Below are 15,565 nucleotides of genomic sequence, written 5' to 3'. Positions count from 1 at the left end.
ATACATCTCCGCAGGGAATGAGGAAGAGAGGTACTGGCGGGGAGAAGTCCAGAGCATAGAGTATGGTGCTGCCTCGTGTCCTGCCTGGATTATGTGAGACTCTGCTAGGTGTACACTCTGCGTTTTTTGAAGGGTAAAACAGCAGGGGAATAATGGGGACCCCAACAATGCTTTTGGGGACATATCATGGACACCTTTTGATATTCTGACTGGGAGGGTAGAATGGGGCCTGGCAGCCAGCTCAGAGGCCTTGGGGGATGTATTTTGGCTCCTGGGGTTGGGGGGGGGGGGGGGGCGCGACTGGGGCGTTGCTAGGGTGGCTCCCCTAGTTACTCATGCATCGGGGCCTCAGAGCTAGAACCAGGCTATTGAGGCACCTTCAAAACCAACCAACCAGGCACTTTCTTTTTTTACCTGCTCCTTTCTTCTAGAAGCTTATTGGCTGTTTGTCCACAAATATAGGCTCTTCAAATAAAATTCCAAGATACACACCGGTTGCCTGCTGTGGCATCCATTTTACATACTGTACTCTGATGACCTTCACAATGGCATCCAGCAGAACCATAAATAAGAGTGTGCGGGGGACACATCTATGATGGACGCCTCTTCCTGTTCTCTAAAAGTGTCAAATCTGTAATTGCCAGTCCGGGCATAATTTTCAATTTACATAAAATCTTTTGATGGCTTCTATCAATCTTCTTTAAACGTATCTGTCTCCCGCAGTCTGTCACGGCGCCTTTCTCTGGAATCTCTTGAAGGATTTCTCAATGTCAATAAAACAAACATGTAGTTCTTTTATGATATTCAATCTTTTTCTCAGCTACTCGTGAGGTAAAATATGTGGCCTCAAGAATTCCTGCTGGGCCTAAAACCACACGGTTTCTTCAGGAGGATGTTCAATGTTGGCTCTTGGCCTTCTCTTGAGTAGATTGAGATTGGGTACATTTAGGAGTGAAATGCCTGTATGGTGGTAAAAATCTTGATTGTCACCTTTCTTAAAGAGAACCTGTACTGAGTAAAAATATTTAAAATAAACGCATGAGGTAACTGCAAATGAACATTGCATAGTTACCTTGCCATCAGTTCCTCTCAGAAGCTCACCATTTTCTTCTGACAATGATCCCTTCCAGTTCTGACAATATTTTGTCAGATCTGAAACCTATCAGTTGCTGTCAGTAAAATATCACTTGCTGTCAGTTATAGCTGAGAGGAAAACTGATGTACCAGGTAATGTCCATGTCTCCCTATGGCTCAAGTGGGCGATGTTACAGTTTAACTTTGTGCTGACCAGAAAGCTGTTATGGGTAATGGCCATTTTCAAAATGGAGGGCGGAGAATTCCCTTGATCACAGTGGACATACAGGACGCGGGACAGGAGAAAGACACTGAGGAGTAGACTACATGGGAGGTAAGTATGACTTGTGTATGGTTATTTTGACTTTTTTAATTTTCAGTTCAGGTTTTCTTTAAGCGACCACTATCGTGAAAATCATTAACATTTAAAATACATATAAACAAATACAAATAAGTACTTTTCTTTCAGAGTAAAACGAGCCATAAATTACTTTTCTACTATTTTGTCACTTATGGTACGTACTAAAGATCTCACAGAACTAACTGGTTTTGGACCAGCCCATCCTCTCATGGGAACTTCTCATGGTTTTCTTTATTTTCAAAAGCACTTGGTGAATGGCAGATGCTCTGTCCAACGAGCAGGGAGGATGCCCAGCATTTTTTGTATTAATCATTTTCAGTGTCTTTATGAATAATAAAGGCCATGCTGAGAAACCCCCATGAAGAGATTAACTAGTCCAAAACCTGTCCGTAATGTCAGATTTCTACTAATTACTGTAAGTGACAGCAACATGGGAGAAAAGTAGTTTATGGCTCATTTTACTCTTAAAGAAACATAAAGCTTGGTACACACCATGCAATTTCCCATCAGATGGGTGGAATAGATAATTTACGACAGGTCCAATCTGATTTCTGACCGGATTTCCATAGACGTGGGGAAATCCGGTCAGATGTGTCGGAAATTATCTATCGACCCATCTATTTGATGGGAAATTGCATGGTGTGTACCAGGCAATAGGTCTGGAGGGGAATAGTCATTAACGCGGGGGTATAGCGGGGTGAGCCATTTTTCGGCTGCTCCCTAATTTCCCAGCGCCCTTTTTGCAGGTTTGCCTCCATCACCGTTGTTCTGTAACGTTTGCAAGAACTGGTTGTTGGCACCCTCAGTATCGGTCTCTCAGCGCACGTTTGCAAATCTATTGTGTTGTGTATAGACATTGTGTTCCTGCAGAGTCACCATCCCCTTTTTTTATAATACTTCCATCCTTTAATCAGACTTTATTTGTCACTAAACAGCCTGCACTGCATTTAGCTCTGTATTTTTGGCACACCGTAATAGAAAAATGTGTTTAGTGGGTTTTTCTTGTCCAGCTCCAGACACCCGCGGCCTTCTTCCCGGCTTCTAGGACTGCGAGAATTTCCAGTTTTATTCTTCGCTAAAAATAAATGCCTTCTTTAAAACAGAAGGTATTTGCCATTATTCCGCTTAATGCGAATGAGAAAATGCTCCCATGATGCCTCTGCTGAGCACAGGAATATGCAAATCAGTCCTTTATGTGCGGGAAAGCCAGGCACACGTCCAGAACTGCTAATTTACGGTGTGCTTATAGCCTGTTATTCCTACAGAGCCATAGTAATCCAGCTTGCAGACAGCCGTTTCAGGCATTCGGCCTTCGTTGTGTCAGGTAAGAATTTAATATGGCTTTATGGGTAGAAATTGGGAGATGTTGTGTAAAACGATAACATCCACTCACTAAGCAGCAGTGATGCATCATGGGAGTTGTCTTCATGCTCACGTAAAGCATAATGATGGCAACTACCATTCTGTTTTAAAGAGATGTGAGCAGCATTTTAACCACTTCACTACCAGTGGTTGTGTTCCCCTTCTGTACCAGAGCAATTTTTCACCTTTCAGTGCTCCTCCCATTAATTCACCAATAACTTTATCACTATTTATCACAACAAAATGATCTATATCAGGGGTCCCCAACCGTTTTGGGTCGAGGGCCGGGTCAACATACATCAGACTGCTGGGGGGCTGGAGTATACATAAAATGATGTATAAGTCTTTGCGGGCCAGACAGTGAAGCATACCCAGGCGACAACCTGCAGTCCAATTAGACAGCCGTGTCACCTGATGTGGAATTTGGTTGGAAACCAGCAAATTACTGCTTTCTGGCTTCCATGTGGATGGGTGGTGCCAGCACTGCTATTCTACATGCGGACCACCAATATTTAAAGATGTAGCTTACCGCATCTATAAGTAATACATTTTGTGTGTGGGGGGCCGGTAAAAAAGCCTCAGGGGGCCACATTCGGCCCATGGGCCTTAGTTTGAGGACCACTGATCTATATCTTGTTTTTTTCGCCACAAGTTAGGCTTTCTTTGGGTGGTACTTTTTGCTAAGCATTCTAAATGTATTTTAATGGGAAAAATAAGAAAAAAAAAATTGAAAAAGTTCATTCTTTCTCAGTTTTCGGCCATTCTAGTTTTTAAATGAAATGTGCTACTATGGATAAAACCCACACATTGTATTTGCCCATCTGTCATGGTTATTACGTGTAAATAATGTCCCTAGAACAACGTATGGCAACAATATTGTGTTTTATAAAACAAATCTGATTTAAAGTGGACCTGAACTTTTGCACAGGACAGAAGGAAAGCATAGAGAAATGCACATTATATGTATTTTAGTGAGTTTAGCCAGTCTAATTCCCCCTCATCTGGGACTCACAACTGTAATTTGATCTCTCAGTTGTGTCAGCTGGCTGCCTTGGCAGAGCAGCTAATTTGCAAACACAAGGTGTTAATCCTATGTCTGCGTCCATGAAAGCAGGAAGTAGACACTGCAGATTTATTGCAGGATTTGTATCAGCTGTAACAAATAAATGTTTTTCTTTAAAGCGGTATTGTCCCCATAAAAATCAAATTTCAACAGCAACTGGTCTGAGTGTATAAGTGATAAAGATGCTAATCCTGCATTCAAAACTTGCAAAACTTGTTTTGCTGTTATGGTTTGGAGTTATCGCATACATTAGGAGCACTGGCCCTAGTGCCAAACAGTGCCAAAGAGTTAAATGCTGGGAGTTGTTGTTATCTATAATATATTCCTCCTCTTCCATTTATTTCCCTGCCTAGCTGCTTATCAGAAACACCCTCTGATCACTTGTGTTTACAAGCAAGGCTGAATTACCTCAGTGATTGGATGTGTAAATAAAAAAAAGACAGTGCAGTTCCTAGTATTCACCTCAGTGGGAGTGTCTGAAGACTCTGGGAGGAGGGCAGCTAATGAATACACAATGAGCAAGAGAAGGGAGGCGGGGAAACAAAAGTCAGGGAGGATATGATGTCAGCATTAGCTTGGCAAAATGGCCACTGCCTAGAATAGGATTTTCTGCTTTTCTTTTATAAAATTCACAGGAATCATTACGTGGATAGCACAATACATCTGTTATGTAAGTAGAAGTAGTATTTATCTATTTATATATGTGTTTTTTATTTCTAGGTTAGCATGAGTGTCGCTTGTTCTTGTTATCTTTTAAGAGGAAGTTCTGCATTCAGGTCCACTTTAATTAGCCTCGTGCAAAGATCTGGTTCAGGCCAGGGAAGTTCTTGCTCATTATGGTGCACAAGAAACTGCCTTAGTCAGATTTCACGTTACATCTTTCCTCCTCACCTTCCTGCTCTTATTTTTAGTAGCAGCTGTAACAAGCGGCGGAGATAAAACAAGAATTGCAGACCTAGATTTTTTTTTTCTTTTTGTCGACTGGATTAACGGGGGAACATGTGAACGTCCTTGAACAAAAGCGTTTTTGCAGCTTTCAGGATGTGGCTGGATTTGTAAGTCATCTGGGAATGGGGCTTAGGAGTACTAGATTCGTTAGGGTCCGGCTTAGGAGGGTTTAAGAGGAACTCCAGTGGAAATAATGTAATAAAAAAGTGCTTCATTTTTACAATAATTATGTATAAATGATTTAGTCAGTGTTTGCCCAATGTAACATCTTTCCTCTCCCTGATTGACATTCTGACATTCATTACATGGGGACTTTCTTACTGTTGGCAGGTGATGTAGCTGCTGCTTGCTGTTTTGGCAGTTGGAGACAGCTATAAACGGCTATTTCCCACAATGCAACAAGGTTCACAGACAGGAAACTGCCAGGAGTACCACGGTCCTCAGTTTCTTGTGGGAGGGGCTTCACTACAATATCAGCCATACAGCACCCCCTGATGGTCTGTTTGTGAAAGGGAATAGATTTCTCATTCAAAAGGGGGTATCAGCTACTGATTGGGATAAAGTTCAATTCTTGGTCGGAGTTTCTCTTTAAGATGAACTCCAGTAAAAATAACAATGAATAGAATTGCTTATTTTTTTTTACAATATTGATTGATTTATAAATCATTGAGGCCTTGTTCACATTAGAGGCGTTTTTGGAATATTTTAAGCGTGGGCGATTTTCAAAATCGCCCTGAAAGCGCTTGTGCAAAGATGCTCTATGAGAGAGAGTTCATATCAGAGCGGTTTGGTTGCGATCTGCTTTGAATAGCGGTGCTTGGGCCATTCTTGAGGCAATTTGCCTCAATGGAAGGTATAGAAAAAACGCTCACAAAATCGCTTTGTGCAAGCGATTGCGTGAGCGTTTAAAAAAAAAAAAATACATTGTATTTATTCCGGATTTTTTTCCAGATCAAAAGACAGAAACGCTCTGCAAAAGCGCTTACAAAAGCGCTTAAAAAAAACAATAAAAGCCCACCGTAGACGGGCACGCAAGCCGAAAGCAATGTGAACAAGGCCTTAGTCAGTGTTTGACCATTGCAAAATCTTTCCTCTCCCTGATTTTCATTCTGAAATGTATCACAGGTAATGACATCTTTAGTTCTGCCAGGTGATCTGTACGGAATGTTTGTTACTGAGAGTTCTGTGCACAGAGGGAGATATTGCTTGCTTGGCATTTGGAAAAAGCTGTTATTTCCCACAATGCAACAAGGTTCAGACGGCAAACTGTCAGGCACTGATGGGAATGGATCAGTGATCTCTGTACAGTGCTGTGTCATATATCACAGCTATATAATATATAAGAATAATAGTGACTGTGGTGGGGACATTAGTGTAAGCTCCTCTGGTGCAGAGACTGATGGGAATGGATCAGTGATCTCTGTACAGCGCTGTGGAATATGTCAGAGCTATATAAATGTATAATAATAATAATAGTGTGTGACTGTGGTGAGGACATTAGAGTGTAAGCTCCTCTGGTGCAGAGACTGATGGGAATGGATCAGTGATCTCTGTACAGCGCTGTGGAATATGTCAGAGCTATATAAATGTATAATAATAATAGTGTGTGACTGTGGTGAGGATATTAGAGTGTAAGCTCCTCTGGTGCAGATGGGAATGGATCAGTGATCTCTGTACAGCACTGTGGAATATGTCAGAGCTATATAAATGTATAATAATAATAGTGTGTGACTGTGGTGAGGACATTAGAGTGTAAGCTCCTCTGGTGCAGATGGGAATGGATCAGTGATCTCTGTACAGCGCTGTGGAATATGTCAGAGCTATATAAATGTATAATAATAATAGTGTGTGCCTGTGGTGAGGACATTAGAGTGTAAGCTCCTCTGGTGCAGAGACTGGTGGGAATGGATCAGTGATCTCTGTACAGCGCTGGGGAATATGTCAGAGCTATATAAATGTATAATAATAATAGTGTGTGACTGTGGTGAGGACATTAGAGTGTAAGCTCCTCTGGTGCAGATGGGAATGGATCAGTGATCTCTGTACAGCGCTGTGGAATATGTCAGAGCTATATAAATGTATAATAATAATAGTGTGTGCCTGTGGTGAGGACATTAGAGTGTAAGCTCCTCTGGTGCAGAGACTGTTGGGATTGGATTGGATGAGATGCACATTGCTGTGGATTGCCATAACTATCTCCTCTACAATAAAACTCTAATGTCCCTGCGTCCGTCCCTGTGTCAGTGCCTTTTAGCACTGCATGTGCAGGGACAAGACGCAGAGACACCGCTGAGAGCCGGAGCAGGACAGGCGTGTGTGCACGGCGCATTAGGGACAGAAGGCTAAGTCACTAGTAGTATATAAATCTATAATAAAGGATTGATGAGAATGGATTTGGAATTATACTTGCCACGGTTTGGTCTAGCATGGCAGCGTGGTGTGGGGGCCACGTGTGACCTGTATATGGTCTGGTGATATTTTGCAGTGGAGTTAGGTCTGGACACCTGTCTCCCCTGCAGGTCTCCCGCTGAGGACGCAGTGAAGTGGAAGTAACGATGTGATTAGTCAGGACGCAGGAACGCCTGGGCTTCATCTTCCCACTCTGTGGTGAAAACGAAGGTGACATACCTGCAACTGGCAGCTCCGCCTCCAGCGATTCCTGTTACTCTGAGGAGAATGAGCGACAAATCTCTCAACTGGAAGGACAGGCTGTTAACCCCTCACCTCTCGGAGACAATAGACTGTGACCAGAACAGGAGAATGCAGGAAGCTGGTTTTCTGGCCCACTAATATGTGATCTGCTTAATCTCCCTTTCCCAGGGATCTCATTGAACGCACTGTGTGAACCTTTACATGTATACATGGCATTGCTGCAGCCAGCTGACTGTGATGGGGGCTGTCATGGGGAATTAGCACCTGTTTGGTATAATTGTTTAAAGCGGAATATAACCCTGCATTTCAACTTTGCTCTAAAACATTATTTACAGCATATTATATGCAACCAGCATTTTTTATTTTACTAAACCAGCATTGGAAGGGTTACACACAGAGGTTTAAAGTTCCATTCAGAGATATGCAGAAGTTCAGATAGATACATTTAACTAAATAGAATGTAACAAGTGATAAATGTTACACACTCTTTGGCTGTCCTCCAGCTCCTTCTCAGTCAGAGAGAGTGAGTCACATTCCACACTTAGATACATTTTAGTAAACAAAATGTATCTATCTAAACTTCGGATGGGCAGCATTTCTCTCCAGGAACTTTAAAGCTGTGTGTGTAACCCTTCCAATGCTGGTCTAGTAAAAAAAAATGCTGGTTGCATATAATATGCTGTAAATAATGTTTTAGAGCAAAGTTGAAATGCAGGGTTATATTCCGCTTTAAGCAAGCACTGGATCAAATACCCCAAAATGCTTAAATGGTATACGAGGTGAGAGTGATATGGAGGCTGCCATATTTATTTCCTTGTAAACCATGCCAGTTCCCTGGCAGTCCTGTTGATCTTCAGGCATACTTAGTGTCGGAGTCAAAACCCTGGAACAAGCATGTGGCTAATCCAGTAAAAACGGAGTCAGTATACCTGATCTGCTGCATGCTTGTTCAGGGGCTATGGCTAAAAGTAATGGAGACACAGGATCAGGAGGGCAGCCAGGCAACTGGTATTGTTTGAAAGGAAATAAATATGGCAGCCTCCATATCCCTCTCACCTCAGGTTCCCTTTAAAGTGTAAGAGGAAGCCTCCAAGTAAGTATTGATTCATCCTATTTCTTAGTCTCTGGTTTACTTTAAAATTAGCCTGAGATCAATGAAAAAAAATTATACCTACCTGAGGCTTCCTCCGGCGTCCTTCAGGCTCATCGGTCCCTCTCCATCCTCCTGCGCTGCCTGGATCCTCCGCTAATTCCTCCGGCAATTCAGTGAGTTGGGGGGAACTGAGCTTGCGCGGCTTGGCTGCAAGCAATTCAGTCGCCGGAAGTGTTCCGCGCCTGCGCAGTACTACTGTGCAGGCACGGAACGCTCCAGGTGATGGGGGAGCGTGCGCAGTGATGGGGGAGACTGGCTAAATTACCGGGCCACCTAGGGGGCGATTCAGGCGGCAGAGTAGGGCAGCGAGGGATCGGTAAGCCAGAAGGGGACTGCAGGAAGCCCTAGGTAGGTATAATTTTTTTTTTTTTTTTTTGTGGTCTTGGGTACCCTTTAAAAGTTTAAAGGCCCGTACATACGCTCAAACATTTTGGCCTGTTCTGACCCTGGACATTTATTCATTCATTCATTCATTCGTTACATAACATACATTCACCAATCCAGTGACTATGCTGGGCAACTGTTTACTTGTCTGACAACTCCCTCATGTTTGCTTCTGAAGAAGCCGCTCTTGTATAGACTGCGAAACATGCGTCAGGGAAATCACTGCACATCGATGTGACACATGGATTTTTAATGATTTGTCATTTGTTTTACTCCAGGACTGTAATTAAGTTACGTTTTATGATCACTGCATTATTGAAGGACGACCTGAAAACCCTAATTCCCTTGTTTTCTTGTTATCTATACGGCTATATTAACCAGAGGGGTGCTCAAGTTTTATACCGTTTCTCCTGGCATCCCATGTGTTGTAAGCCGCAATGCTCTGCGTGTTCTGACAGCTCTCTCTCTCTCTCATGGACAGAATTAATCTTTTCAGTAACGTGCCCCAGTATCTATTTTGTGGTGTCAGGTGGGCTAGCCTAGAGTTCCTGCACGCATTCATGAGCCTTGGGTGCCCATAAACCTATAGCTAGTTCCCTGGTTGTTCTGACTGGTATGTACCTATCAAAAGTGGTCCAACAGACCTGCCATTTTAGAGATGCCTTGACCAGGTTGTTAAGCCACTGCTCACAGCTCAGATCCCTTGTCCATTTCTTCTGCTTCCAACACCCTCAAGAAATGACTGTTCACGTGCTGCCCAAAATGTCCCACCACTAAATGAAGAACTATAACCACGGACTGAACTTGATTCCAGTTCGTAGCAGATACCGCCTTTCCCATGGGAAATCTTTACATTTTCTCACATAGATCATCAGGGGAGTCTGTATGGCTGATATTATTGTAAAACCCCTCCCACAGTGTGATGTCATGACCATGGTCCTGACAGTCTGCTTCCTGTGAACCTTGTTGCTTTGTGGGAGATAACAGCTGTTTCCAATGGCCAAGCAAGTAGAATCTCCCTCTGTGCATATGTATATCTATTAAAAACAACTTTTTTTTGGCCACACACCATACAAATGTTTAAATATCTGTTTAATTCAAGAATATCAATCAATTTTTCTGACTGATTGGTACATTGGTCAGATGTTTGAATTGTTGCACACACCTGTGTTCAATTTTTCCCCAATCATGAATAAAATAATTGAAAGCTCAGAAAAAATTGATTGGATCTGTACATCAAGTAATTGACAATCCATCACACACCATACAATTCTTGATAAAGTTGGCCTGAAATTTCCAACATGTCCAATCTCCAAAAATTGAAAAATACGGGAAATCCAATCGGATTTATCGATCAAAAACAAAGAAAAGCTCTCGATTTTTCAGGATAACCGGTCGTAATTATCGAATTGGTGAAAAAGTGGATCTTTTAATTGGATTGTGTGTGTGGCCACCTTTAGCCTTATCTCAGTGTTATGGAGTGTGATTATAGATAATGGCAGTTGGTGCTGTCTAGTTTTTGTTTTTTTTTCCTGTCTGCCAGCAGTAAAGATGATAACCTGCAGGCTGATTGTGGATCAAACAACATAAACAAATGACATGGCAAATAATCGATCAATACTCAATATCTCTTCTATTTTTTAACTTCTCACTTTGCAAGGCATTGATCCCCCCCCCCCCCCCCCTCTTTTCGATAAGGTTCCTCTTTAACAGATGGCATTGTAATGAGGCAGTCAATGTTATTCACTTCACCAGTCAGTAGTTTGTGTTGTGGCTGACCAGTGTGTGGTGTATAGAGAGATATAGGAGAAAGCTTGGTAGAGGTACTATATATACACCATATAGACACGAGCTCACACACACTTGTTGCCGCTCAGTCAGCCCCACCATGATGATGTTTTGTTGTTCTTCTCCACAGTACGAGTTCAAAGCAAAGAACATCAAGAAGAAGAAGGTGGGCATCACCGTGTCGCTGGATGGGGTGAAGGTGGTCATGAGGAAGAAGCAGAAGGTGAGATTTCCACTATCTTTGTGTGCAGATGGTGTTTATTGGCTGAACTACAGTGAATTCTGGGTAGTTTTAGGAAGTGCAAGGAACTGAGGAAGTTGCAAGGGTCTTTGGGTAGTGCAGGGAATTGAGGGAGTTGCAAAGGTCTCTGGGTAGTGCAGGGAATTGAGGGAGTTGCAAGGGTCTCTGGGTAGTGCAGGGAATTGAGGGAGTTGCAAGGGTCTCTGGGTAGTGCAGGGAATTGAGGAAGTTGCAAGGGTCTCTGGGTAGTGCAGGGAATTGAGGGAGTTGCAAAGGTCTCTGGGTAGTGCAGGGAATTGAGGGAGTTGCAAGGGTCTCTGGGTAGTGCAGGGAATTGAGGGAGTTGCAAGGGTCTCTGGGTAGTGCAGGGAATTGAGGAAGTTGCAAGGGGTGTATGGGTATTGCAGGGAATTGAGGGAGTTGCTAGGGTGAGCAATGCAGGGAATGCAGTAAGCTGCAGGAGTCTCTTTGGAGGTTGCAGTTGTGTCTGGAGGGTGCAGGGCATTGAGGAAGCTGCAGATGTACCTGTGTAGTATAGGCAATGTGGAAGCTGCAGGAGTTTCTGGGGATTGCAGGGAGTTCTGGAAGCTGCAGGAGTTTCTGGCGATTGCAGGGAGTTCTGGAAGCTTCCGGGGTTTCTGGGGATTGCAGAGAGTTCTGGAAGCTGCAGGAGTTTCTGGGGATTGCAGGGAGTTCTGGAAGCTGCAGGAGTTTCTGGGGATTGCAGGGAGTTCTGGAAGCTGCAGGAGTTTCTAGGGATTGCAGGGAGTTCTAGAAGCTGCAGGAGTCTGGGGATTGCAGGGAGTTCTAAGCTGCTGGAGTCTCTGGGGAGGTTACAGTTGTGTCTGGAGGGTGAAGGGCATTGAGGAAGCTTCTGAAGTTCCTGTGTAGTGCAGGCAATTTGGAAGCTGCAGGAGTTTCAGGGGATTGTGGGGAGTTCTGGAAGCTGCAGGCATTTCTGGGGATTGCAGGGAGTTCTGGAAGCTGCAGGAGTCTCGGGGATTGCAGGGAGTTCTGGAAGCTGCAGGAGTTTCTGGGGATTGCAGGAAGTTCTGGAAGCTGCCGGCATCTCTGGGGAGGTTACAGTTGTGTCTGGAGGGTGAAGGGGATTGAGGTAGCTTCTGAAGTTCCTGTGTAGTACAGGCAATTTGGAAGCTGCAGGAGTTTCTGGGGATTGCAAGGAGTTCTGGAAGCTGCAGGGAATTCTGGAAGCCGCAGGAGTTTCTGGGGATTGCAGGGAGTTCTGGAAGCTGCAGGAGTTTCTGGGGATTACAGGGAGTTCTTGAAACTGCAGGAGTCTCTGGGGATTGCAGGGAGTTCTGGAAGCTGCAGGGAATTCTGGAAGCTGCAGGAGTTTCTGGGGATTGCAGGGAGTTCTGGAAGCTGCAGGAGTCTCTGGGGATTGCAGGGAGGTCTTGAAGCTGCAGGAGTTTCTGGTGATTGCAGGGAGAGAAGCTGCAGGAGTTTCTGGGGAATGCAGGGAGTTCTAGAAGCTGCAGGAGTTTCTGGGGATTGCTGGGAGTTCTGGGAGCCGCAGGAGTTTCTGGGGAATGCAGGGAGTGCTGGAAGATGCAGGAGTTTCTGGGGATTGCAGGGAGTTCTGAAAGATGCAGGAGTTTCTGGGAAGTGTGCAAGAAGTTTGTGAAGATGGCGGAGTTTCTGGGGATTGCAGGGAGTTCTGGAAGCTGCAGGAGTTTCTGGGGATTGCAGGGAGTTCTGGAAGCTGCAGGAGTCTGGGGTTTGCAGGGAGTTCTAAGCTGCTGGAGTCTCTGGGGAGGTTACAGTTGTGTCTGGAGGGTGAAGGGCATTGAGGAAGCTTCTGAAGTTCCTGTGTAGTGCAGGCAATTTGGAAGCTGCAGGAGTTTCAGGGGATTGTGGGGAGTTCTGGAAGCTGCAGGCATTTCTGGGGATTGCGGGGAGTTCTGGAAGCTGCAGGAGTCTCGGGGATTGCAGGGAGTTCTGGAAGCTGCAGGAGTTTCTGGAGATTGCAGGAAGTTCTGGAAGCTGCCGGCGTCTCTGGGGAGGTTACAGTTGTGTCTGGAGGGCGAAGGGGATTGAGGTAGCTTCTGAAGTTCCTGTGTAGTACAGGCAATTTGGAAGCTGCAGGAGTTTCTGGGGATTGCAGGGAGTTCTGGAAGCTGCAGGGAATTCTGGAAGCCGCAGGAGTTTCTGGGGATTTCAGGGAGTTCTGGAAGCTGCAGGAGTTTCTGGGGATTACAGGGAGTTCTTGAAACTGCAGGAGTTTCTGGGGATTGCAGGGAGTTCTGGAAGCTGCAGGAGTCTCTGGGGATTGCAGGGAGGTCTTGAAGCTGCAGGAGTCTCTGGGGATTGCAGGGAGGTCTTGAAGCTGCAGGAGTTTCTGGTGATTGCAGGGAGAGAAGCTGCAGGAGTTTCTGGTGATTGCAGGGAGAGAAGCTGCAGGAGTTTCTGGGGAATGCAGGGAGTTCTAGAAGCTGCAGGAGTTTCTGGGGATTGCTGGGAGTTCTGGGAGCCGCAGGAGTTCCTGGAGATTGCAGGGAGTTCTGGAAGATGCAGGATTTTTTGGGGATTGCAGGGAGTTCTAAAAGCCGCATGAGCTTCTGGGGAATGCAGGGAGTGCTGGAAGATGCAGGAGTTTCTGGGGGTTGCAGGGAGTTCTGAAAGATGCAGGAGTTTCTGGGAAATGTGCAAGAAGTTTGTGAAGATGCAGGAGTTTCTGGGAATTGCAGGGAGTTCTGGAAGCTGCAGGGAATGCATTGCCAGGAAAATGCTACATGTAGCATGTTTGCGATCATCGGAAATGGCAAACGTTCTGCAATCGCTGTAGTGTGGGACATCCCGTAGGATTACTCATGTAGCATCGCTTTGCTGGCTGGTGTACCATCATTTCTGCCTGCGTGTGGATTCAGCCTACATGCATAGGCAAAAAACTTAAAGGCCTTCCGAGGCCAAGTAAAAAAAATATTTTGGACTCACCTGGAACTTCTTCCAACTCTGATCAGCAGTCTCAGTCCTTTGCCCTATCCCTGATCCACCTCTGTGTCCCCGCTGGCAGCCTCCAATGATGGTGACCTGCTGGCGGAGTCCGCCAGCAGGTTCTGATCATTCTGTGCGGCCAGAGGGGACGACGACTATTACTGGAGCTGCGGGGAGGGACTGAGACTGCTGCTCGGGGCTGGGAGAAGCCACAGGTGAGACCAAATTTTTTTTTTTAAGCTGGTCTCGGAAGGCCTTTAAGGGTTAGGGAGGGCGACAGTAAAATTATAGGAATAAAGGTTAGTTCGGCCATCAGCAAGGCAAGAATCACAGGCAAAAAGAGCCTAAGTGCGAACCTAGCCTTAGGCCTTCTTCAAACTGGGAATTGCAAAATCACTAGCATTTTCCAAAGCAAATTTCCAGCATACAGGAAAGTGAATTTGGAGCGGTTGCGTTTTGCGGCACCGAGTCCATTTGAGCCCAGGGAGGCGCCTGATTAAAATAGCGGGCGCCACATCTTCCGGCTAAGCAAATTGCGACTTTGTATAGTGAGCGCTGGGCTTTTATAATGGGAACCTAAGGCGGTGCCCTTTCCTATTTCGGTAACCAGATGGTTTATGGTAGCACCTGTTGCAAAAATATCGGCTTTGGGTGGAGTGACCTTTTAAGCACTGACTTTCATTAAATTGTTAATTGAATTGAAATGTGCCAGGTGAGCAGCCTGCAGGAATCCAGGCCACCCCCCCTTTCCCCATTCCGGTGGTTGGGATCAAAGCCGGCATCACGGAGGAGACTGCGGCACGTAATTGATTTCCGAGCTTTGAAGGTGTGATGAGAAGTCTCGTACGATGCGCTTATCTTTATAAAATAGCAGATGAAAGGCAGAGAAATCTCATTTAATGGCACCTCTGTGTGGGCTGAGCGCTCATTTACATACAACGTCTGGGGCGCTAATGAGTCTAATGGCGCTGGCACTAAGAGCCTTACAATGTAATGATTCTGGCAGCCACAATGTGGAGGGCAGTGCTGTGACCCTGGGGGTGCTGAAAGCACGATGGTCTGACCTGCTTCTTCTCGGGGTTAGAGCAGCAATCTAAAACTGGCAGCATCAACAGGGAAAATGGTGACCTCACCATGGACAGCCTGTTCACCAGCAGCAGTGAGGGTGATTGTCTGGACCTGGAGGCATTGTGGAGAAGGATGCAGTCTGGTCCTAGCATCAGTGGCGAATAGGGTATTTGTTCAGAATTTCCAGCACCATTAGTGAAGGTAGGGGTATAATCTTGGCAGCATCAACAGTGAGAATGTTGGCCCTGCCATGAACCACCAGCAGCAGTGAGGGTGACTGTCCAGTCCTGGAGGCATTGGAGGGAAGGATGCAGTCAGGTTCTAGCATGAGGGGTGCTGAGGGTATTCTTTCAGAATTTGCAGCACCATTAGTGAAGGTAGTGGTCTAATCTAGCAGCATCAACAGGGAAAATGGTGACCTCGCCATGGACAATCTGTTCACCAGCAGCAGTGAGGGTGATCGTCCAGACCTGGTGGCATTGGAGAAAAGGATGCAGTCTGGTCTTGCCATCAGCG

General features: G+C 45.3%; 1 protein-coding gene across 1 annotated transcript in view; it reads left to right on the top strand.

Moving 5' to 3' along the window:
* Positions 1-15,565, top strand: part of LOC137527934 (carboxyl-terminal PDZ ligand of neuronal nitric oxide synthase protein-like) — a 134,849-nt gene that overhangs the window by 90,125 nt on the left and 29,159 nt on the right. Inside the window, exon 3 of the mRNA XM_068249017.1 lies at positions 10,916-11,008. Within this exon, the coding sequence (XP_068105118.1) occupies positions 10,916-11,008 (93 nt within the window). The remainder of the gene's footprint in view (positions 1-10,915; positions 11,009-15,565) is intronic.

This window comes from Hyperolius riggenbachi, chromosome 8 (assembly GCF_040937935.1).
Source record: "Hyperolius riggenbachi isolate aHypRig1 chromosome 8, aHypRig1.pri, whole genome shotgun sequence".
In the NCBI taxonomy this organism is placed as follows: Eukaryota; Metazoa; Chordata; class Amphibia; order Anura; family Hyperoliidae; genus Hyperolius; species Hyperolius riggenbachi.
The sequence above is the reverse complement of the archived record's forward strand: the minus strand, read 5'-3'. Positions and strand labels throughout refer to the sequence as shown.